Below are 26,198 nucleotides of genomic sequence, written 5' to 3'. Positions count from 1 at the left end.
GGAGACGCAGATTTAGAAGTCACAGTGCTTTAATGCTGGTTCAGCACACTGGACTACATTATACCAATCTCTCTGTGGATTATCACATATTATCTCATTTGTGGATTATTTTTAGAAGGCACTTATAGATTCTTTAAATCATTTGTGCATTTTTGCTTTAAAGAACTAGTGGTTGAATCTGAGCGAAATCTCTTTTTAAAGTTACACACATACATTTAGCTTCAGCTATATTTTGAAGGGTTGATCTGTTTTTGGGGTTTTTTTTTTTTTTTTCGGGATTGGAGTGATGTCGCACTCTCATGACATTTGGTCCATATTTCCTCACTGTCAGGGTCTGATGTGTGGCAGCAAATTGGAGCCAGTCAGGTGTGGCGGGGCCATAACCAAACACTGTGAGGCCTTTCATCTTTCAAAAAATTTAATGATGACACAAGAAACTTCACCCGCCTGCGGCTAAAGTACAGGAGAGGAGGAGAGAAGAGCCATACAGGGTTTATTATAAGACAGGGATCCCATTTTCAACAACTAATAAACACTATAAATGGAAATGATGTGAGCTTTGTATGTCTTCATTACTTCATTACCCTCCAGTGAAGCTTTACTTCATTTTCTGAAGCGAAGAGTATGGTGTCATCTGCATAAAAAAGCCCAGGTTACGATAAAAAGATAAAGTCTTTATATTCAGATGTCTTTTTTTTTTTTTACATGAGGCAGAAAGGTATTTGAGATTTGGGCTTTGGCATCTGTTTGTCAGACATGCATGGATTTAGTGCCTGTTAATGGTGTCACAGCTGTTATATGACAGATTTCAGTCCCCTGAAGGGTCATTTTAAAGAGTTGGGTTTGGTTTTACTCAGCATCCTCTTGACAGTTGTCTGTAGCAATAAAAAAAGGTAATTTGGGCTTCATGATACTTTTGGATTTATAAGAGGCAAGCTAAGATAGCTAAAGATCCGCAGTGCCAAGAAAACATCCCTCTCTTGATGGAAATGTTTTTAAATCCTCACTGGGTTAAGTTTTGGAAAGATTACATTCAGCGCATTATTTTGGTTGAACAGCCTGAGAGTTCACTGCTTGGTTCACTTGTACAGCTAGTATCAACCTCATTGACAGAAACAATTGGCATCTGTTTTTCGCTACAGACCAAATAGCAAATAGATAAAGTAAATGATGAGCTTATAAAGGAGCGGTGTAGCAGTTTGCAGCTAATTAGCCACATGGTGTGTTAATAGCATCTCCTGTGCCCATAAGTGGCAGTCTGAATTTCCATTAACTCTAATGTAGATGTCTTTATAAAAAGTTCATCAGCTGGAGCTGGATACATGTTTTACCATCTTGTGTCCATCAGTGGAACTGCAGTTGCTAAGAAGGGCAAACAGAGAATTAATGATAAGTTCCTTTTAAAGCCAATTGCACTGATTTGCATCCAAAATGTGAAATGCTGTTCAAACAAAGTTTTACTGAGTAAATAATGTAAAATAGAACTGGTTCTCTTAAGGGTTTTTTAAAATTGATTTTAAGATAGAAATCAGTACCATTTGATATCCTACAGTACTTTCCCAGAGCTGAATTTTTGCAGGTATGCAGAGCATTTTTTAAATCCACAAAACCTCAGCACCTTGCAAAGTCATTGTTGAGTTATTGCAGTCGATCATTTGTTTTCAGATCCTGGGAACTTAAAAGGTTAAAGGGCAGCAAAATACAAATTATTTTCCCAGTAAGGAAGGCAACGTCCTCACTCAACTTATAAGAGCCTTGGGGGAGCAGTAAATCTCTACTCATGAAGGAAACCCAAAAGGTTTTATTGAAACTGTTAACAGACCTTGCAGAAAGTGAACATAACGTGACAGGAACCATGCATGTTGGATTAGTTGGGATAAATATTATATACAGACTTGGGACAGAGAGGTACAAGTCTACTGTTTTCCTTCAGCTGCTTTGAACCTACCTGTGTAATCTTTTGATTCAATAATTTAACAGACGGGGACAGTGTGTTCTTCTTTTGTTCAAGCAGCAGATGGACTTGTAACATGTTACGAATGGCTTTTGGCCGCAAACACTCCGACGCAGCAGAACAGTAGGAGGAAAAAAGCAGGCAGTATGTGATGCAGGGGAATCCAGTTTCACCTCAGTCCTGCCCACAGTCAGATGCAACATCAAAGCTGTTCTACTCAAGGTTCCCCAACACACTAAACAAGGGCTGCTTTCGAAAAGCGAACCCTTTTAGCTGCAATATTGTACACTGAAAAAGGAAAGACAGCATAAAATGTTAAAATAAAAACCCAATTCAATTCACTTTTCATCTTTTCAGTGGATTTCCAGGAACAGAAAGATCAAGAGATCTTCCTGTCTTTATAACAGGAAGACATTTCAGTAGGCTATAGATGAGGAAAATCACTTAAAAAAGCAGTTTCTTCTTAAAGGGATACTTCACCCATTTACATGAAGCTGTGTATCATTAGAAACATGGTAGTAGTGTTGAATGGTCGTGAATGGGTCGTGTTTTTCTTTGCTTGGAAGTTTTCTTCATGTGATGCAAAAATCGTCACATTGCATCACATGAAGAAAACTTCCAGGCAAAGAAAAACATATTTTTCTCGTCTCAGGGCAAAATGAGGGCTGGATTCACGACCATTCAACACTACTACCATGTTTCTAATGATACACAGCTTCATGTAAATGGGTGAAGTATCCCTTTAATAATGTCACTCTTTAATGAGAGCACAAGGGGCTCTTAGCAGGCCGCTAACTTATGATCAAATTTTACTCATAACCAAATCCATAGAGGTCTTCCCCTCCCAAAAGTAAACAGTGTTTAATAAAAAAGTAAGTAACATGCTGCAAACTAAGTTAGCTGCTAGCTTTAGCGAACTAGCTTGCTGTAATTTTACATTTTGTTAAAGGACAAACAAATGACACTCAAGTGACTTGAATCTGACTGAAAATGTCTGAATAACCAAATGACAGTCAGCAGCCCTGAAAAGCCCTGGAAACATATCATAGCCTACAGGACAGCCATAAGCTAATACAGGAGATTTGTTCAGTACCGAACTAAAAAAAGAACAATTAGTCTTAACTTCATATTGAACATCTTAAAGGGATTTAAGTGGCAAAAATATGAGTCTGGTCCAGTCTTGGAATGGACCAACCCCTGCCTGACCCTTTCATTGCATCCTTATTGATTAGTCACCACTGAGTGAGTAATAGGACTTTACATTGAGTCAATTTATATGCCTATGCTGGCAAGATTGTGTTTGCTCAAAGTGCCCCACTAGTTGGAGATAATTAGAAGTTTAATCTCATTTGCTCGTGATTGTTTAGTTTGATCAAATTAAGACACTGTTTTTACTGAGGCGACACTAAAATGAAACCAGATGTTTCATCTCACTGGCTTTGCATAAATCAGTATCTCCCCTTTCAGCTGAAAAGTAAACAGCTGATTCGGGTTTGATTCACATATGTTGATATTTGATTTGATGAAAGGGGCTTTATCTACACTAGTCCATTTTTCTGCATCAATACATGTTAGATAATGAATTGAAAGCTAAATAAAGTGTTTATCAATGGATTAGAATTAAAACGGTCTAGTTTAAACCCTTGATCACGTCTTTGTCATAAGCAAATAAAAGATAAATGTTTGCACTCTGATTGCAGCGTACGCATGAGACGTGCATATCTTTTTGAAGTGGCTTCATATGGCAGCATCACACTGATCACAACAGACTTGCTTAATCTTTATTTCTCCACAACAGCAGACAGTTTAAGGAGCAGAGAAAATGTGTAATACATTTTTTTGAAGAAAAACAACAACAACAAAAAACAAAAACAAAAGAGCAACCAACAAAACAGAGAGGTAGTTTCTTTAAATATAAACTCAATGAAGTGCATTTGATCCTTCAGTACCTTATGGCGACTGTGAAAGTCATGACCTGGTTTGTGCATCGTAAAAATAATTGATCTTAAACTCAAGAGTGTCAGCCCTTATCAGTGCTGTCCCACATCTTTAAGGTGCAGTAAGAGATCAGAACAGACGATCGGTGGAGATTAAGTCTGCTTTTGTGCTTTGCCATTTGTTATCTTTATGTAATACCATCATGACACTTTGGTTGCACTTCTGTAGAAGTGGATTATTCATATTTTTCTGGCTTCTTTCCAATAATTGCCCTTTGCCTTTAAAACACTGCCATGTTTTAGCCTTTCAGGCTTTTAAAAAAGTTTAATTAATTATGAGGGGGATGTCTATGTGGTTATACAGCAGTAGATTTTGACATTTTAAACATGAGTAGATGTGAACAGACATTTTCAGGGATAACGAGTGATAATGGTTCAAAACCACAAGTGTATGTGCACTTGTGGATGATTAATCTGTGCTGAGGGGTCCATTTTCTGCAGAATTTGTGACCCCAACAGCCCCGGCCGTAATGCTTAGTGCTATCTGAACTTAATATTTTTAAAAATATGTAGAACTAAAGCACAACATTAAAGTAATTAAGACCTTTAAATGCATTCTGCTGTTAAACTTGTCTCAGGCGGGGTACAGACTGTATGATGTTTTACAGAACCATGAACTTTTTTTTGATTCTCCACTAGTTTCCTTGCAACTGGCCAATACCAACCCCAGCAATAACCCCCTTAAAAGGACGGGTTGGTAAATGTCTCCAAATACACTTTTTAAGATTTTGGCTGAAATTGTCTTTAGGTCCTGACAGAAATGAATAATTCATGTGCTATGAAAAAGGAATTAAGAAAATGTGTCATCTGTAGCAGCTGTAAGCATGTAAAAACTAATGTCTGCCACGAGGTATCACGCCTCCCTGCCTGTTCATTACCTGATGCATGGATGAGCCCATACTCGAAGCGTGAGCTGAGGCCCGCTTCAGGACCAATGGCGCTTGCGTGTAAAAGTGAGGGGCGTGGCTTTTGAGGGAGCACAGAGAGGAGGAGTTGGGGGCAGATGGAGCGCTGAGGAAATGCTACCTTTAAAATCATGCTAGTTTTAAAAAAGTTACCAGGCCTGTCTTTAAGAACTGTAAAGTGTTTTGTTTTGGTTAAAAAAAAAAGATCTAAAATCAAGTGTAAGAGGCGCGAATGGGCAGATTTTATTGGCTCTTGACAGCATCAAGGATTTAGTTTTTATGCTAAGCTAACTAACTCTAACACCAAGCATTTTAAATGGGTATTTCAGAAAGTTAGGAGGAGGACCTGTGGCTGCTGCTGTGTTGTTGACAGAGAAGCCAGCACTTCAATGTAGCATTAATGTTTCCTTAATGTCTGAATGTATAGTAAGGTCATTTTATGATTAAATTCAGTAAATTTCATACATATCGGATCTTTAACAAGCTGAAGTTGTCATGAAGTCACTGAAGTCCTCATATGTCAACTGCTTAGTTAGACTTGTATACAAAAATATTTTAGTCTCAAGTTTCAAAACCTTCCTCTTGTCCTTTTTGTGCTGACATATGTTAAACATATCCAAATTATTTCAATAAATTCACGTAGTACACAACAAATCTGTGGGTATACTAGCGCAAAAAGATCAGAAAACACACTGCAGAGAGTTGGAAGAACAAAGGGGGGTTTATGGTGGCACAGGGAGTTACTTTAGCCCTGGGGCCCATTAACAGATACGTCTGGCCATGTGTTTATCTTTTGTGGATGTTTAAATACATTATTAAGCTTTACAACACACTCCAGTGAGAACAAAAGGACAGTCACACTCATTTATCAGACTGGTGAAGCCTGAAAAGGAAACAAAGTGTATGCAGAAGCTTGTAGACACTCAGTAATTAGGTTGACGGTGGGCTGCCATTAATTACAACAGGACAACATGATGTTACAGCAATAGAGACAACACCGGCTCCGCTTGATTTTAAAAGAGCACGCTAATATTTCCCTTTTAAGATTGTCAGGGTGGTCTATCGGTTATGCTTCAGATTTAGAAGGACTTTTTCCACGACTTGCAGAGAATCTTCTGGAAGGCTCGTCGAAAGTCCCGGTTAAAGATGGTGTAGATGGCGGGGTTTAGGGAGCTGTTACAGTAGCCAATCCAGAAGAAGAATTTGAAGAGCGTGTCAGGGATCTTACAGTAGTCCCTGCACACCCCGTGCAGGCTATAGCTGAAGAAAAAGGGGAACCAGCAAACAACAAACACCCCCATGACCACAGCCAGAACAAATGTAAACCTCTTCTCCCGGGCTTGGGATACCTTTTTCTGGGCTATGGAGCTCCGTCTACGTTTCCTCCTGGAGGCAAAGAGGTCTACGGATTTGTTGCTGACTCGAGAGATACGTCCAGAGTGTTTGGAGATGGAGCTTTTCTTTAGGCCTGGTCTCTTGGCTCTTTGGGAGTCCTGTTGCTGAGGTTTGTGACCTTTGCCCTCTGAGGAGGAGCTCTCCTCCATGTCTGCATCCTCTGTCTGTTGCCCCATGGTGACTGTGCGTTGGCTGGGCGTAGGTGGGCACTGACAATGACCATTTTCCCTGTCGCCATGGAAAGGGGAGTTGGCTTTGCTCAGTCCATTCTCAGTTTCTGGTCTGGGCTCTTTCCCTGACATGTTCCTGGTTCTGGTTTTGGCCACTTGGTAGATCCTGATGTAAACCAGAATCATAATTAAACAGGGGGCAAAGAAGGAGGCGATGCTGGAGGAGAGGATGTACCAAGTGTCATCATTGAGCTGACACTGAGGCTGAGAGCTGATGTTGTTGTTGCTGTCTATAGATAAGAGAGGTGGGGATGAGATGAAAGCAGATATGAGCCACACAATAACGATGATGCACTTGACGCGCTTAGGAGTCCGCTTCAGGTTGTACTCTACAGCCTGCGTAACGGACCAGTACCGGTCCAGGCTTATTGCGCACAGATGAACGATAGAAGACGTGCAGAATAAAACATCCAGGGCCAAATAAATACCGCACCAAACTTTCCCAAAATACCAGTAGCCCATGAGCTCATTCGCGAGAGAAAATGGCATTACCAAAGTTGCCACCAGGATGTCCGCGGTGGCTAAAGACACCAGAAAGAGGTTCTGCGGGGCTTTCAGCGCCCTGCTCGTCAGCACCGCGATCACCACGAGAATATTTCCAACAATGGTAAAGAGGATGAGGAAACTTACAAGAGCGGCGATGCTGGCGATTGCAGCCAAAGAATATCCACAGTCCGCGTTCCAGGAGGCATTCAGATGGATGGCCGTGAACGCGTCCATTCCGGTGGCGTTTAACGGATCCATCCCGGCTGTGTACGCGTTATAGATATCCAGGACTGCTTGGATCTTGGCATAAAGTCACATTCAGCCCTTTAGAGACAGAGGAGTCCATCAAAAGCGCTCCTTTTGTGGAAAAATCAGGCGACATAGATAGGCTACGAAAGCAGAATGACACACCTGAAACATTATTCAGGAGGATATTTTGAGTTTCTTTATCGCATCGATCTTACCAAAATGATACATCACTGTAAGTATCTCGCGCTCTGTTATGGTCCTGTCATGCGTCCTTTGGTTGTCGGGACTTGATGCCAGCCGCTGCTCAGCCTCCTTCAGCATGGTGCGCTCGCGCTCCTACTGATGCCCCATGTGTTGTTCTTACAAAACTCCCCACTGCTGCCCCGCCCCCAGCATTAAATCCGATTGTTGGAATATAAGACAGGAGAAGCAAGGTTAAAATTCAGCCCCAATAGCCTACCAAGATTGTGATCATTAAACAATGTCGAAAAATCAAAGTGATTTCCACAGAATCGTTTTGATAGGAGAGAAAAAAGCGGGACATGTCAGTGCTGAGGTGTTTAAAGAGTCTTTTAAGCCCTAATCTCACTGGAGGTCACTATTGCTGCACACAGTAAAGTCTTCAGTGTGAGCTGCACGGCATTGTCTGAGAGATAATTTTTTTGGTCATTTGAGTTAAAAAAAAAAAAAGTGCTGAATAACTCAGTTTAGCAGGACTTCACTGTGTGTGTAAGGAAAGAGAGGAAGATGGTGGATAAGAAAGGTGAGTCGAAGGAAGGTGAAGATGTGAGGCTTGTTTAGGTGTTTTGCTGCTCATTCAGACAACTGGATAAGTGGATTAGATTCCCAACAGCTTGCCGTGTTTCACCTCCCCCTTACTCACCCTCCACACACTGTGTATTAACATAGGCTACTTGTTAGGGTTTATCTCCAACATCAACATATTCAGTATTTTCTGTGACCTTTGGAGTGTTTCTTTTATTGGGACGCAAGTTGAATCAGATGCCCGCTGATGTTTCAGGGTTAAAACGTCTCGGTTTATCTCAGCATGGGCCTCTCAGGGGGAGCACAGATAGGAAATAAATCTCTCTGCTCTTTGGTATTTACATTCAGTTTAAGCACTCCTGTTGTTTTCTCGCAATTGAAACAGAATTATTGAACAAATCAAATAACTAGACACAAACATATTTGCGAGCAGACACCACAGAGCTGCAGTCCTTCTATTAAAAAATACGACTGAAGTTCTTCCATTACGAAGTTCAACATTGGGACTTATATTAGAGTATTGGAAAACGCTTTAGAAGACGCCCCTCTTTATTGGCTGACCTTTCATGATCCCTGTCACACTCAATGAAAAGCATTCCTCCTTCATAAATATTTAGTTTAAAGCCAAGGCAATTCATGACACACACAAGTTATTTTGGAGAACAGAACGCGTTTAAATGAATCCTTTAAAAATCTTGAAGAAGAAAATGAACTTAGTTTGGCATTTGATTGTAAAGCGGTAATGAGGGGAATGCAGTCGTTGTGAAGAAAAGCCACAGTCTGTCATTTTAAAAGTAACAATTTTCAATAAAACACCTTCATAAAAAGAGAGGAGAATCACAACGTTCAGGGTCAATTCTGACAGTTTACTTGAGGCATAACAGAATTGAATTCCTTCCTTAAGTATTCTCTTTGACCACACTCTGCTGAATTAAGAAATGACATGATTCACCTCCTTTGAACCTGGAGAAAGACTTATTTCAAATCCTTTTTATCGATTGTATTTGGAAAGATTTATACGCTTGTCTCTTTCCTGAGAGTTTGGTGATAGATAGATCTTTATCGTCTTTGGATGTTGTACAATGAAACTCTGTTAGAGCAATCCAGTTGCAGGATATATGTACACACCAACACACACACACACACACACAAACATCGGCCAAGCACATCTCGCCCATGCCCACGTCCACACCCTGCAAAAACGTTGAGTTTCTATCTCAGTGTGTGTTTGCAGCATGTCCACAGCTCTGGGGGGAAAAGGCGTGTGCGTGTGTTGGTGCTTCAGAGTCTATTTGCGGGGAGGTGGGCGAAGCCTGGGTGCGAGGGGTCCTCCAGGATGTTTATGGCCCATGTGAGGCGACGGCTCGATGGGATGTCGTTCAGGTTTGGCAGAGCGGAGCCGATAATCCTCTCAGCCATCGTGATACTCAAACATGCTCCCCAAGGCACAATGCCAAATAATCAAAGAGAAAGAAAGTGCGACATTTCACAAAGGATTTTCTCGTGCAGTTCTCAGCTCCACAGTCTGTTGGGTTTGAGAGGAGATGGAGTAAAACAGAGAAGAGCTCTCAGCTGCCAATACCTCGTGGGAACATGGAGCTCACAGTCAACAAGTTCAAGAGTTACTTGGACATCCTTCAGCTTGTATGAGGCTGGTGGTGGCTAGAACAGAAAAGTGTTTCGCCATGAAAGAAATATGTCATCAGTTCAAGAAGAGAGAGGAAGTAATCAAAAAAAAATAGAGAACTGCCCAGCTTTCTTTGATCTCATTGGAGGATCAAGTGTAATACAAGGAGAAATTGCCCAGAATATCACATCACTGTGGCTCCACTTGTTATATTCAGTCTATGATAGTTTGATATTAATGAAGTCTATACGTTTGTTTTGCTTTCACATTTGAAGTTCAGCATTGTTATTCAGGAGTTATATTATTTGTTGCATGTTTTCGTTTGCTTTGGTATGCTTTCACACTGTACTGTGTCACATGTTGTATACTGAATCCACCCGTCACTATACCTTGGCTTGTAGCTTGTAACCTGAATTTCCCTCGGGATCAATAAAGTATCTATCTATCATCTATCTATCTATCTATCTATCTGGTCAGTGGCTACTGCTGTCTGGTCTAATGCTGCTCTATGACCTGAAAATGAAAAACAGGATACTGGAAGAATGGCATCTTGTTGCGTGGTGGAGTTTGGCCGTATTTTTAATCTATGATGTGGCGATAAAGTTGTATTTCAGCTGTGTCAGGTTAAACTGTTATGTTAGCCAGAGCTTTATGTTACCACATTTAGCACAAGCCTCTGCAAGGGGGAATGAAGGCTGGTGTTGTTAGCAATGCTTACATTAGCCATGTTAGGCAAAGCTATTTGACATCGGTCCGCACCAGAGTTTATTACAGAGCATTCACACTACCCCAAACCAAACACAACATGTCTTTTTCTATAAAGCACTTTGGTCAACTGTGGTTGTTTTAAAGTGGTTAACAAATAAAGTTGGATTAGAGTGTCTTAGCCTCAACCATCGCATCAAACGGCACAGAGACGGGCTAACTGGCTAGTGCTGTAAAGCCGTATGCACATCGAGAGAAAACTGCAGCCCGCTGCTTAACATGCACGGTGCTACAGTGTAAACAGGCAAGCAGAGCATCTGCGGACTGATGAGAGATTGCAATTCTGCCTGTTCAAAGTTGTTGTTCTTTAAATCGGCCTCAAAAGTTGACTATTTTAAGCTGGAAAAGTTCCATATAGTTTTAGAGTATAGTTGCTTTAACGTCCGTACTTGTCTTCTTAAGCTGTGTTTCAGTATCAGTGGCAGAGGTAGGTGAGTGTATGACTCATCCTCTCGGAGCACTCGTACTGATAGCTTGTTCACAGAGTTGAACCTGTGACCTCGCAGTCAGAAGTCTTCCTCGTACAGCTAGCTCCCAGTGAGACCTGCACATCGAGGTTCAGGTCCACAGATACAGAGCGCGGAACAGATATGAATCATTCTCTTCACTGCTACAAATCCTCTCCTTATTTTCCTGATACATATTCCCCGTTTATTGATTGGAAGCTCTTTCTAAAAGTAAAAAAAGCACCTCTAATGTCTCTGCAAGCTGAGAACAGAGGCTGGTGATCTGCAGGTTTTCAAATGTGTTTGATGTGCAGGACGTGCAACAAGCCGACGGCAGTCACAGGTAATTTCTGTTTGTTTAGAGAGCTCAGTGATGATGGGAAATGATGTCTGTGCTCTGCTCTTAGTGGCGTCACCTCTCCCGTGTTTGTGTTCCTCAATATGCTTTATCTGTTGGGCCTAAGATGTATTTTCAAACGCTAAATTTCAAGTATGATTTCAAGGGGGGGCTTCCAGGTCATCAGTCATTCTACATTTCTTGACAGCGTAGAATCAGTCAGTAAAGATCCTTTGTCTTCATTTTAGGTGCTTTTGGTTTTCAGTTTAGCTTTTAGCTGTTCAGTACTTAAATAAGTGTTAACATCATCTGGACTACATAGAAAACTTCTAACTGAAAGGGGCCGTATACAGTCTTCTGTCTTTACTTGACATGTGCGTTCAGCTTTTCCACCTTCATAGAACGTTTGTAAAGACTCTTGGGAGGCAAGTCTTCTTTCCTGTTTTTTTCCTCTGGCACATTGTTGCATTTGTTGGCTGTTACCACTTTTAGATGAGTGCTATATAAGTGGAATTTGCATCGCCCACGTGGTTGAGGTCACAATTGTTGACTCGAAAGCCTCTGAAGAGGTTAATAGAAGCTCTTCACACACGTGTGCCCCTGCAATCTACCCGACTTGCTTGTTCACACATGCACCTCACAGCAGGAGCTATCCCTGTTGGACCGGGGTGCATGGGGCCGTCTTCGAATCACGCATGTCAGCGCTCCGTGGAGTTTGTTAAATTCAGGATATCCAAAGAAGAACATACAGGGGAACAGAAAACATAACGAAGCGGTTTCAGTACATGATCACATCAGACATGTTTGTATATAGTCAATGGTCATACTTTAGTCGAAGGATATGAACATCACAAGCCCCTCCCACCTGCTTACAGTGTATTTTCCTCAACATTTTTCTACAGCGACCTCCCGACAAAATGTACCAGGAGGCTTGCAGGAAGAATTGTGGGTAAAGTCTGAATGTATGCATGCTTTCACACATGCAAACTCACAAGAAGCAGTCAGGCTGTTATCTGGGTTTGAGTGCTTTTTCGATGTGTAATTACTTATCAGTATAGTTTAGTAGTGAGTTAAGCTTTATAGTGTTGAGTGTTTGTGTCGTAATATCAAAACTAAAGATAAAGAACAATTAGTCACAACAGCAAACTTTTCTCTTATACCGCTGAGTTGGGGTTCTTTCCTGTGTTGCAGCAGAATGGTGTAAGGCTAGACATCTTTTTTTAACATTAGCGTTGTGACATTACACAAAGTGACGGGACATTTAGGTACCCGCAGGTGTTTTTTTTAGACATAGGGTAAAAAGTTTTTGTTGTTTGTTTGAGGTTGAAAATGACTGGGAGCTTTGCTCTCAGCTTCAGCAGAGTAACACTCTCTTCATAGTACCATTACCGCGAGAGAAGGGAAGTGTGACAAATAAAGTCATTACAGCAAACGACTGGAGGGTCGGACTTTTCTCATGTGAGGGACCAAAGCGGCTTTCTCTACACTAATGACATCACCGCGTGGTTCCGTGTGAACAGCAAAACACAGCAAGGACTTCTCGTTATTATAAGACGTTCCTTTCACATTAAGAGCGGCCCATGATGAACGATGTGCTGAACACACGCACATGCATTTTTTAACAACATAATTAAGATTAATCTGCAAATTTAACTGAAACATTTAGCCAAAGGAAATAATTTGCACCTAAATACAAAAACTCAAACACAAAAAAAAACAAACAGTGATTTGGTTTTAAGAAGAATTAAGTTATTGTCTTAATGGTAAAACAATCAAAGTGACTCAGACTTCTCCGTTATTAATAAAGCCAAATAAAGGACGCATCTTCTATGAAAACAGAGATATAGTATCATTACTGAAAACATCTTCAAACACAAAGCATGTTATTTCATTTAAATTCAGAATAATAAGAGACCGCCAGCCCATAATGATCATGCAACACCATGGTTCATGCTGAGCTTTTACTCAGCCGTCTCTCCCCCTCACAATCCCTCATGCCACAGAACTGCTGTTTTCTTTTCTTTTTTTTCTTTTTTGCTTGTCAAACTATGCAGCTCATTTTCAGCTGAGCTCTGCAGACAGCTTGTTCAATTCTCCTTTACTGACCGCTCAGCTCAGCACGTTCAGTAAATGTTCAAAACCCTGCTGTAGAGACACTGCTGCTGCTTTAAATATGACATTTTAAAGCTCTGCATTCTGTGGCGGGTTTTAAAAAGAGAATGGTGACAATGTGAAACGATCCATTGGTCGATATCTTTCTTAGATCACTCTTTGATCTGTAGTGATAGACTGATATAGATCGACACATTTATTGTGTTGATCCCTCGAATGCGGAAATCAAACATTCATGGAAAAGATGTATAATGAAGACAAGATAGTTGTCTGGAACTGGAAAGTAACTTTGCACGTTGGCACTTTGTTGTGATAATGTTTGTTGTAATCCATACAGCGCACTCTGCTGGCTGGCGACAGAGAACTGCTTTGAACGCAAATGAATTAACTATTTGACTGCTGAATAAATCCAGTCATATGGGAGCTAATCTGCGTAAAAGGTTACCAATACTCAGAGTCCCTGGACATGTTAATATCGGCTGGCCAGTTAATCGGTCGGGCTCTAGTTTTTATGACCACAGCCATCTGACATGCAGCAGAGTCCATAAACACCTGAGCATGGACACCTTGTTGTGTATTATCCTGCTTATACCAAAACCTCTTACTGCAGCAGAAGAAGTCAACCCTTACAATAGGTTTTCACTCATTTTACAAACAAAATGTTAAAGTTTTAATAAGCAGCTACTTTAGTTTATGGAAGAAGAAAAAAATGGATGACAGGATATTTTCAAGGAAATGCTTCACAGCTATGGCATATCTTCATTTTCACAAAATGTTATTGATTGGGTCCAAAGATCAGAATGATCAGTCGAGTGTCAACATTTGAAACAGTTAGTAAAGATAATCATCAGTATCACACACAGCTGCTCTTATGATGCAGGGAAGTGTGTTAATGAAATACAGCTCCCTGCTGACAGAATGCTCTTAGTCTGGGGTGTGACATGTTGCAAGAAATTTACTGGTTCAATTAGCTGTTGACCTCACACACACACACTCATCATTCACACTAAGTGCCCCACAACTCTTCTTCATTGAATTTCAAGTAGCACAGTGTAATGGAGGAGGCTCTACCACTGTGGCTCTCATAGAAAAGGAACAGCAGAAATAAAAACACATTTATTGAACACAATCAGAGATATTGTGTGAAGTGAGCCTGAGAGGAAGGTGCTTGTCCAGCAGAGCAGTCCAGACCAGAAACATCAATTTAACCCGTCATCATTTCAAAGTGTTGACTCAGGTATTCAAATGTACTTGGGACGTTTTACAGACAACACAAAAATAATTACTCAAGGAAAAAAAACACAGAAAACTTAGTAAGAGATTCAAAACATGTTTCTGTCTCGCATGAACAATCTCTGAATTAATACCAACAGTCAAAGCTCGAGCTATTATTCATACAAAGATTCAGCATTGGCCCCGTGAAACTCACAGTTATCAACAGTTTGTATTGAATGTTTTTTTAGATCTGACATTACAAGCGAGCTGTGTCGGACCACGCCCCCTTAAGAAAGGCTCGGGTGACTTCGGCTTTTGTTGCACCATGCCTGATTTTTTTACAGTGAGAAGGCGAACTCCGAGGGCAGAACGAACACCTAGCTGTGGGAGTGTCACCTAACTGGGGGAGGGGTTACTGCCCTTTATGATGTCACAAAGGGAACATCTTCAAATGGCCCGTTTGAACACACGTTTTCTAAAAAAGTGAAGGAAGTCAAAGACGGAGCGGATGAACTTTTCTTAATATTGTGGGGTTTGTGGACAGACTAGGGACACACATTAGTGTTAGACAAAGATATTTTGCATAATGAGATAAAACAGAACCTTAAAATAATAAAGTAACAGGATTCAGTTCCGAATGGCACATTAAATAACCCCACACATTTTCATTTGAATTCCTCTGGCTCCAGCTAAGAAATATTTCACCTCACCAAAGGTTCTCTGAGGACCAACTTAAACATCTTCATCCCTGTTTTTCTGGTTCATAAAAAGCATCAATAATTAGGAACTGACCGAGACTATACCATACTTCAGTAATGAGCCCAGTCATAATGATCGAAGAGCCGCCCTCCTCGCAGCAATAAAGTTAATGAGTGATGGGAGATTTCATGCATCATTGCCGGGTGTTCAGCTTCACTCTGTAGCTTGATGGGTGTTTATTAAAAACTCTGCCAAAGATGAGTCTCTGATGATCCAGAAATTCATTGATGACTGGTTCCTGCTTCGCAAGTGATAAGCCTCAGGCTCACTCCAAGCAAAACTCTTTTCTGAGGCCGAGTAAGATATATGAAGTTTGGATAGAGGCGAGGAGAGTGAGGTAAGTCTGAATATACTCCTCATATTAAAATGGATTAAAAATCTCAGGTTCAACCTTATCTATTACAAACTTCTTGGGGATGGGTCCCAATCAGAACAACATAAACTAAGGGGAATCTTCTTTTTTGTAAAAAGCATCAACACTGTTGATGGGCGGCCGTTGCTCGGTTGGTAGAGTTGGTTGAACCTCAACTGAAAGGTTCAGTGGTCAATTCGCAGCTCCTGCAGCAACATGTTTGACGTGTCCTTGGTCAAGACACGTAACCGCAAGTTTCTCCTGCTGCTTCGTCGACGGAGTGTAAATGTGTGTTTGGGATTAGTTAACACTGATCAACACTTTAAATAGAAACCTCTGCCATGTGAATGTGGTGTGAATGGGCAGACGTGACCTCCGACGTAAAAGCGCTCTACAAGCTCAAGTCATTTACCATTTTCTGGTACTTACATCCAACAGTGCTGTGTTGTGCTCAGTTTTTAAAAGTTGAATCTTTCTTGATTTTTATTTGTATTTTGAGACATCCATACACTGATTTCGCTTTAGCTCTATGAACATTTGGTGCTACATGATTGTCTATCTGGATTTACTTATACTAAATCAGTTGCTTGATAAAGGAGGATTGGAGTTTCAATCTCTTACTCTTCTGATTTGTTTACTCTCTAGGCTTCAAACCATGGGAAAATTAGGTTTCTATGAATAAATCTTCTACTGGGTATAAAGCTGATGCATATCAATTGGGGTTGTTGCTGTGACAGATATGTGCATGTGGACTAAGAATCTGTAAAGGAAGACTTTTGTTAGGTTTCTGTTTGTAGTCGGAGCAGTATTCCTTCAGTAACGTTTCAGCAGACTGGTTGGTTGTATGCAGGATAAACAGACCCTTTAAATGAATAATATCATATATTAACTTCTCGCTCTGCCTTCAACAGTTTGTGTTAAACTTAGTTCTCCAAGTTGATGAATATTTCCAGCATGGACTCTGTGGGATGTTGTCTGATTTGTTCTGCTCAAATGTTCCAACCTTATCACGAGAGCCATGACTCTGTCCTTCAACTTAATGTTGTAAACCCTAACAGTTCATAATGGTACAGATGCTGAGAAAGCCATAGATTTTGCCAAGTCATTGCTGGAATTTGTGTTAAGTATATTCTGCTCTTCTTATGCTGCTAGAGGATTTTAGCAAAGGTCTCACCATGCCATCTACGCTGCAAGGTGAGATTTGCCTTGCTGTCCTTCATCGTTATGTCTCCAGCCAAGGTTTCCCTCTTTTATGACTCGATTTGGAGTCAAGTCATGGAGTCCACTTAAATGTCTTGTATATTACTTATCTGAATTACAGCTGGATTGGATGCCAGGAGAAAATAAAAAATAAGAGATGCGTGATCGTTTTTTAGAAATGTGAAACTCCCTGGATGAGTTGTGTGTGAATAAATGGACTCACAGAAGATTGTTGAAGCTCCAGCAGAATGATGGAGTTTTTGGTAAATGTACAGCAGGTGGGACTTTGCTTTGATGGATAATAATGGAGACATCTTGTCAGAGAGCGGCAAAAGGCAGAGAACAGGACAACTTCATTTAGTCCACCAACTGCATTAGAGTCCAAATCCAGCAGATTTATTACAGTAGAAATCTTTTCACATATTGCAGCTGTTAATAAAGAATAGTCGATCATGCATGTACTGTAATTTATGCAAATTCTCAGCCTATCTCCCAGCTTCATTAAGTTTCTTCAAAAGCAGCAAAAGACTTTTTCTGCTGTTCATTTATTGCATATTAAGACGTCAATAGCTCCCAATTTTCCATCATGCGGTTCTGTCTGAGCTCCATGACTAAATAAAAGAGCAGCGGCTTCCTCATTTGTAGTGGGATCTTCACTCGGTGACATCAAACTCACTAATGTAGCAGCGTGTCACTGCGACTCGTCTCTTTCCGACAATGTCAGCCATGGCGTCTTTTAAGATTGATAACCTAAGGAGAGCAACAGCACTCTTCAAACATTCGTCCATCTTTCAACCAAGGTTGATGCCACACCATGATACTCTGAATTGATTTTTTCAACACATACTGTAAGAGTAGATAATTTCCCCTCAAGCGAAAGCTGAACAAAACACACAGCAAGGGATAAAGAAAACCTCTTTGTACAATATGAAACTGTGACATTCCTATAAACACAGTCTACTGGTTTAATGTCAGCCTTTAGCGTAACAGTTCATCTTCTTTTAAAACCCAGTCAGTGACATTATTGACTGAAGAGCACTCAGTAAAGATACTGGAGCTGTATGGGGCTGTAAGGCTGGAGGCATTATGACAGTATCTATATTAAATTGATTGATGATAGACTTCTCCAACCTGCCAGATGTATTTCTTCATCCTTATACCATGCCATCTATCATAGAATTAATTTAGGTGGCAACAACAGATGTAAATCAGCACATAAATATTTTAAATAATGTTTGTATTGGGTTAACCAATGTTGGCTGGACTGTAACAGAACATGTATTTCATTGTTGGCTGTATTGTTTAATATACAGCTTTAATGTTGTTTCTTTTGGCGCATCCTGTTGGTGTATACCTGTTATCGCTTTGCTGATCTAGTCCTGCACATTGAGTAGTTTTTCCTGACAAAAATCTCGTCCTGCTTCTTTTAAACCAAAGCCAATGTTTCAGTTACTGTAAATCTCTGCTGTTGAAAATGTAAACAGAATTATTCTGCAGCATGTTGATAATTCCCCTGTACTAACTAGATCAACACTGTGGCAACGCTAACAGGCAAATGCTCATGCAAATTAGTCAGATTTCTGTACAACCTGGTTCATAAATGTTGATTTTAAAGGTAGCACATTAAAATCATTGTCGCATGTTTACATACAGTGCAAATGGTAGTGTTGGATACTAAATCATGTCATGCCAAAGAGCTGTGTATTCTGTTGAACTATAATGTTACACCTAGCTACCTAGCCTAGCAGCCTCCTTGTCTGCGACTACATGGTGTAAAGGGTTTAGATGACATTTTCCATTTTCCACAGTTTGCCTGTCAATGTATTTTCAGCTTCTTCATAATGTTATTTTAAGAAAAAATTTCACTTCAATCACAAACTATTTAGTTAACAACCACCATGAAGGGATCAAATGTTTATACATGTCTGTACACAGAAATATGCAAAAAAAAAAGCAAGAAAAAAAAAAGCAAGTGTTAATAGAAGCTTTCTTTAGGTTATGTAGTTAATCTCTGTAAAGATGTGACAGCTGTAATGACAGTAAGATCAGAATCAATATTGAAAAGAAACATTTGAGCCTCTCAGCACATATAGATGTAAATCTATGAAATCTGTTTACTCAGATGATTTACATAATGGAATTCATAACCCAGTCTGTTTGTCCAACTTTAGCTAATATGTGCAAACAAACGATTTCATGCATTATACATGAAATACAACCTTAGCATGAACAAGCTGTTGGACGGTACCATTATTCATTATACAGTGAAACACTATCGCCACAGGCGCTAAAATAGAAGCGTGCAAATGTCAATTAGCATTTGGTTCCCTTAAGCTTAAAGCTGGTTTTCATTTATCCCTGTTTATAGTTGGCGCTGGTTTAGCTTTGAATCATTTATGTTCTTCCTTTTTTTCCATTTTTATGTCTATGCGGAGGTAATTAAAGGTATTAAGCCCTTGTTATCTGGTTTATTTGTGTCTTTTCTAATTTACTCAGACAGATACAAATGTCCTTTTTGCACAACTGTGAGTCATGATGTGTGAGTATCTCAGGGCTTCAGGGACCCTTTGGGCGTCATTGTTTGTGCATCCTTTTCTTTATCTTTTCCATTAATTTGCTAAATATCACTTGTTCCTAATTACAAACAACACAGAATCTTCTCTGACCTTCAGAATAAGATACACATGAATCAGCGTCATTTCATTATGAAAGCAAATCTCTGCTTCAGTGTCCTTGAACAAGAATGTGAGCTCTGCTGCTAAAGAAGTCACAGCGAAGATATTTTCTCTTAAATATACATAACTTGTTACATTATTATCATTTCTTCTTCAGGGGATTTCAAGCATTCTTTTATTATTATTATATCTCAAATATGACAATTATTCACAGCAGCATTTGAGCAAATGTAAGGAGCTTATTCTTCCACATCTATTATATTTCCCAAAGAAATAATAAGGAAGACTCGATGAATAATTGATCAGGTGCAGTTTTTTTTCTATCTTAGAGGGGACACTTACCATATGCTGTCTGCTTGGCCATTATGACCTTCTGAAACGTCCATGTCACTCATCTTAGGCTGTGCTCAGCATGGGAGCCTAGCAGAAAGAGCTCATTGAAAAGCTGTCATTATGTGAGGGAATGCAAAGACAATGATAATGTGGATTTAGTGAGGAATAAAAAAACTCAATTATGCAAATCAGCATGAAGACATTTTACTTAAAAATGAATAACGCATCATATTTTAGCAAATAAGCAAAATAACTTACCCGCTTTTAATGTTCCTCATTTGATTTATCTGTTGTTAATGCAAAACTTCAAAAGATTGAATCTGCACTCAAGCTGCAGGTAATGTTGTTGCAGGGATACTGTAACCTGAAGGGGGTTGTGTTTTTGGAAAAACAGATTTATCACCTACAGTATTTCTGAGCTTTATCTCTGAGCAGCATTGTAGCATCTTTCAGCTCATTGTTGTTGTTGTTGTTTTTTGTGTGTTTCTGCAACAACTTTATAGTTTTTAATGAGAGCACTTAAATAAAGCAAATCTACTCCCTGCAAACCTTAAAGCAAGACATTTTCCTCAGAGGATGATTGGTCTACAAACACATGCTTATATTACTCTGGGTTTGCTGATAGGCTAACGCTCTTGCCATACCAACTTTAAGAAATGTTTATGCTATTGTGTTCAGCTTCGAAGGGGCAAAGAAAACCCAATTCATTCAAACCATTATCCTCAAAAATATACTGCACCACTAAGAAAGTCTGTTTGTCATGTTTATTTTAATGTGCAGTTTTAGGATTTCCCATTTAAAGTTTAGATTATAATCCATCATATGTTTTACATCTGCTGAACAATAATCAGTAGCAATGGTTGGACATTTTCTTCATGATTGGTATGAAGTGAATAGAAATGGAATTAAGATCTAACATCTAACTCTTTTACAATCCTGCAGGCAGATATTTGATTGTTAGAGAATGCAACATTTGAAGTCCAATTACACAATCATGGGCCATTCCAGTCAAACGAGGCTGGATCTCAGGCCCTACGCCCTAAACGGTTTCAGCATCAGTGTGCCTCATTAATTCAATCCTTTAGGCTCAAATAAGATCTCAACAGCATCAAACAGTCATCTTATCATCATAAAAGAACATGTAAGACTAAGCAGGAAGATTGGATGGAGATCATTGTCATCATCATCATCAACCTATATTTAAGTTCTCGGCGAGATCATTGAGAGTGACCCTGATTTACAATGAAGCTGAGAATACAAAATGACAAACATGTTTGCCTAGTTATGCATAACTAGTCAAGCTGTTATAAGTAATGAAATAAATAAAAGAACAATAAAATACCTTATATAAAATGAAAAACGTTTAAAAGCTTGAAATTACTACAATAATTAATCTACAATTAAAATCAAATAAAAAAGTTACAACCAGGTAAAAAAAAGAATATTTTGAAAGTGTCCAAAAGGAATTCAAGTGCTAAATTTCAGGTCATGTTATAAAATACTCTTGCACTAACGCTAAAAGCAGTTTTTCTTGGGTCAGTCCTGGCATGAGGAACCTGGAGAATCAGTCTCTCACTTGAGCGTGTTAAAAATGATCTAGGGTCAGATGTAACAAGGAGGTGATATACAGTAAGATGGTAGCTTTCTGGTAAGGACTTTATCGATGAATAGATGCCAGCATCTTTCATAAAGTGAGGGCTAGCATACTTTATCAAGCAGAATGCAGTGGTGAGTCTGAATCAGAGTGCAGCAACCAGAGGCTTTACTATACATTGAGTAATGTCAGTTATATAATCGTGAAAGGTAAAGGTTTTCAACTAGTTTGAAATATAAAACAGCATATAGTGCCAATAGTAATTAAGCATAAAAAGGGTTGAAAACAATGAAATAAATACAGCAGTTGGCATAGTAACAAGTTGTGTTGTACAAAATTGCCCTGTATACATACTGTAGTTTTATAACTTTCAACAATCACAACGTTAGCTAAAGCTGTTAGCAAGCTAGTGTGCCCTGATAGTTCACACCCAGCCTGATGTACAGACACTAGAAAAGTCCTCTGTCCAATATTTTCCATCTCTTTCTTTAAAAAAAGAAGATGCATTTTGTTGTTATTTTTTTCCCCTTAATTGTGGAGGGAAGGTTTGCTTACTTTGCTGGCAAACTCATGGTGTAGATACTGGTTAGAAGTTAAATGGCTGCCTCTGTCATAATGTATAAGCTACTGTTCTCGAAATCTGGAGAAATGTGAAATCTTCACTGTTGAAATTGTAAACCATTAGTGTAACTTTAGATCATTTGTCCTCTTACTGTTGCCGCTACATCAGAATTTAACGTAGAACAACATGAGACTTCAGCAGCTTTAGATTGATAACATGATGATGCTCTAGCCTAACTGCATACACAGAGCCTTGTTTTTTACTCACTGTGTGGTTAAGTGTCTTTAAACATTACCGTTATCACACAGTACCTTCTTGCCTGTGTCGACGTGTTATTATAGATCTTTAAAAGATTAATATTAGATTCTGTTCCAACAGATCCACCAGGAAGATAAAGACACATTAACACTCACAGTTCACTAACTGGGCTTTCCCCCAGCCTGCAGCCTCACTGCTCCAGATTAATATTAATGTTCTGGTTGATGTTAATGGGCTGACTGGGCTGGCTTGAAATACTTTGCTTCACACTTCAGAGGATGAGTTCAGAGGATGTCAGCACTTTCTCAATCACTCTGCATCGACAAAAACAGACTTTCAAGAAGATGGTCAGTGGCTATTTGCTGAACGTTCAAAGCTCAAGGCTTTTACTGAATCTTAAAAGAGAAATTGTCTTCCCTTAAATGCATTCATGCACAAGCATCTGACCTGCAAATGCTTGTCTCAAAGTCCTGCTACAATCCAACCACCATCATTTCAGACAGTAAAAATGTTCTTGAAAGTATATTCAACTTTGTAGAAGATTCCCTGAAGAGTTATGCTTCCTGAAAAGAAACAATTGCCATACAGTAATTGAGGCAGTCAGTCATCCCTCACATTATTCTCCCTCTCTTGAAAGGAACAGAGGCTAATACAAACACGGCTGACTGCTTTGTAGCAGCACTTATCTGTTCATTGTGCTGTGAGCGGCTCAGCAATGCCATACATCAGTAGCTCCTCTGAACATCTGTGCAAATAATGTCCGACACTACAGGATGATATAATGATTCACTGAAGTCCCTCTGATTTCTTCACAGCTCTATCAAGACCACTCCCAGTGAACTGTGGAAAAACGCCCATGCACGTGCAAATATGCTCTCAAAATTGAATCCCACTGGCAACTATAACTCATTTAGCTAATAATAAAACACTCGGGAAGGTGAAGGATGATAGAACTTTGACTCTGTCGCATGGCGCCTGGATCCGTAATGTGGCTCCTTTGCAGCTGCAGACTTGACCTAAATTAGAGTTTGATTGCTGTTGCGTCACCGAGATGTTACCACTACAGGCCTATACTGGGTTTAGAGGTCTCTTAATTGATTTCAAGAGACAAATACATTTATGATTAGGGCCCTTCAGAGCTCTCATAAATCCTTTCTGTTAGTAATTACATCAACAACCATCAAAAGGATGCCAACATATGCCTTGTGGATTAAAGAATTGATTGTCAAAGACGCTTGGTTTAAACTCAGGGGTGCAGGACAAGAATTTATTCTTATCATGTCAGTATTCTTTATCCTCATCAATCATGGAGTAATAAAACAAGACAAGTAGCTAAGTATTCAAAAATACAGATTAGATATTTATCAACAAGTCTTTTTGTTTTGCTGTCTTTCAGCTCATAAGAAATACTCAGTATAGAAAGGAAATAAACTAAATGTACAAAAACACTGATTTCCTAGATTAAGATGTTCTTTAATCGGTCCAGCTAGAGTTATGGGTTGCATCAACACGAGGCTGTGTTGATCTTTGCGAAATCTAATGATGTTTATCAGGTGTGACGTTCACTGCTTTGTATCTATGCTTCGTATTCATAGTTTCACGATATGTCACACACTTCTTGAAACGCCGACCTGGTGAGCAACAATTGCTCCCTGCTGCTGTTTGCTCCACGGCCACCTCCATGTTTGAAACAGCTTTATATGTGGTTATTTAAACATACATTATGTGAAATCCACCACTAGGGGTGGTACTAAAACAATACCAAATGATGACGTTGAGGCTATATGTACGGACGATGTATCCAAGTATGATTTAAAGGACTTCTTTTTTATCAAAGCAGCACATGCAGGAACAGAACGGCAGCTTTCAGTCGCAGCTAGCGGTCTTTGACGTAACATCCGGGGTTCCTTGACAACGATCAACATTTTGTATCTACCATGGCGGCTCATTATGGCGGCCGCCTATAAATCAAGATTTCTCTGGTTTTGATAACTTTTGGAAATTTACAGTAAGTTAGATATTTTAATGTTTAAAGGGGCATTAGGTAGATTTGTAAGGGACATTTGAAAGTTGGAGAATTGAAACAGTTACAGAATACTGTATAGTAGCAAAACAGTTACTTTCTGAACATAAACTTTATTCAAAGGAAAATGTGGTTCAATGTCACACTGGAGCTAAAAAGAGAGGAGACTTATGGTTTCACTGTTGCAGACCCACCACCATAGCTTCTCGTGTAGCATTTTATCTTCAAACTTTTTTACAGGGAACAGATTTTCCTCTGACGACAGTTTGTGTGTCGAGTTATGCTACCAAATTTATCTAAGGAAGAAAACCCTGAGGGGAGTGTACAATGAATGAATGCTATACGACACTCCACTGTCACTTCAACAGAATGGATGCTAAGGAAACAACTCTATAATTCCCAACATGGCATAAATGTCTGGCTAAATGGTTTTTGTCATTTTAATAGTTCTGTAAGGAATGGTTGGCCCGTAGTCCATTATGCTAAATTGGACATGTATGATCTAAATTGAAGAAATGTGACACATCGAGCGTCCTTACATAACATTCAGGGTTTAGAGTAATCAAGTTTAATTGTATTAGTCAGTTACACTCACGTTGGAGAACTTTCTCCCCTTGGGGCTCGACTCTGATATCAGACAGAAGTTTAGACAACATTTACCTCCAAGTGCAATGATCTGTTTTACTAAAAGCAGAATTAGCCTTCCCCGTCTCCTCAATATTACATCTTGAATTAAAACGCATTAAAGGCATTAAGCCTGGAGATTCGAGTGTTTTTTAAAAATAGGCTCCTGGCTTTTAAAGGTTCATAGGGAGATGGACTCATCTCATTTTTGGAACATCCATTTCATCATTAAAAGAAAAGCTCATTGATGACAAATGTATTCCACGTGCTTCGGGCCTGATGAGAGGGACACACTTGGTTGATTATTAGTTGATTAGGCCTGTTATGAAGCATAGGACATACAGTATTGTGCGCGCACTGCATTTCATCTTCCCAGGTTTAATTAAACTTCACAGAGACAGCCCTGAAACGTCTAACAATTCACAACTTTTTTTTAACATGTTCTGCTGCGGACCATGTCTATCTGTTCAAACATGCTGCTCCATTTACCTATTTATTTACCGTTTATTGGATGCTTCTTCCGTGCAAGCAGAAATGCCATGAATGCTAAATCAGTGCCCTTTGGGAGGCCATGCACGAGGCCTTTGAGCCTTCAAGCTTCTTTAAGTCAGCCTGCGGGCAGAGTCCTTAATTGAAGGGGACAAGAACAACAAGGGCTAGGTAGGGAGTGCATAAGAGGTTAGAGTACTTCCTCTTTCTCAGCCAATCATGTGCAGGATAAATGTCAAGCTGTGGAAAAGGCAGGCTCAGACATGAAGATGACTGCTGACCCCTCTGAAATGTCAGCTTGTATTTGTGTTGTTTTTCAAGATGATCTTAAGGAAGATATCCTCTAAAATTAGATTTAATTTCTTTACATAACATCCAACAATGTGTTGCGATTGCTCAGAACATTTTCCTCAAAGTGAATCCTTCCTAATACAAACATGAGTACTAAGCTGATATTGGCTGCATAAGTCCAAGAAATTAGAAAGTTTTCAAAACCTTTCATACTTTCTCATAACATACTTTTTTTCTTTTTAAGTAATAGATTTTCCTGCATTTTGTCATTTTTCATGCAAATAGGGTCAAGCACTCCCAGGTAGTGTAGAGGATGAGCTGTCATTGCAAAATGAGGCTGCAAATGAATCCCTTGTGAATAATTTATCACTGCATCTCCCTCCACCTATTCACCTACGAAAACTTGACTCAAGCGTTTCAGCTCATGTGAATAATACTAATGAGTGTCCTTCTGTATTTTGGGGTGGCAAACTATTCCGCATAGGTTTAACAATCTCTGCCAAAACAAGTGAGAAACTCAAGAGTAGCTGAGGGGTCTGGAGATCCCTGAACATG

General features: G+C 39.6%; 1 protein-coding gene and 1 long non-coding RNA gene across 5 annotated transcripts in view; one reads left to right on the top strand and one right to left on the bottom strand.

The window, feature by feature from the left end:
• LOC306841212 overlaps positions 1-26,198 on the top strand; it is a 106,623-nt gene that overhangs the window by 66,807 nt on the left and 13,618 nt on the right. The gene's annotated exons all lie outside the window — the stretch shown is intronic.
• LOC306841346 (alpha-2 adrenergic receptor) lies at positions 4,669-7,529 on the bottom strand. Its single transcript, XM_079371219.1, has 2 exons — positions 7,432-7,529; positions 4,669-7,291 (listed from the first exon to the last, which is right to left on the bottom strand). Exon 2 carries the CDS (start codon positions 7,223-7,225, stop codon positions 5,936-5,938), a length of 1,290 nt encoding a protein of 429 aa, XP_079227345.1. The 5' UTR covers positions 7,226-7,291; positions 7,432-7,529; the 3' UTR covers positions 4,669-5,935.

The sequence above is a fragment of the Symphodus melops genome, assembly GCF_947650265.1.
Source record: "Symphodus melops genome assembly, chromosome: 20".
Classification (NCBI taxonomy): Eukaryota; Metazoa; Chordata; class Actinopteri; order Labriformes; family Labridae; genus Symphodus; species Symphodus melops.
Note: the sequence above shows the minus strand (reverse complement) of the source record. Positions and strands in the feature narration are given on the sequence as shown.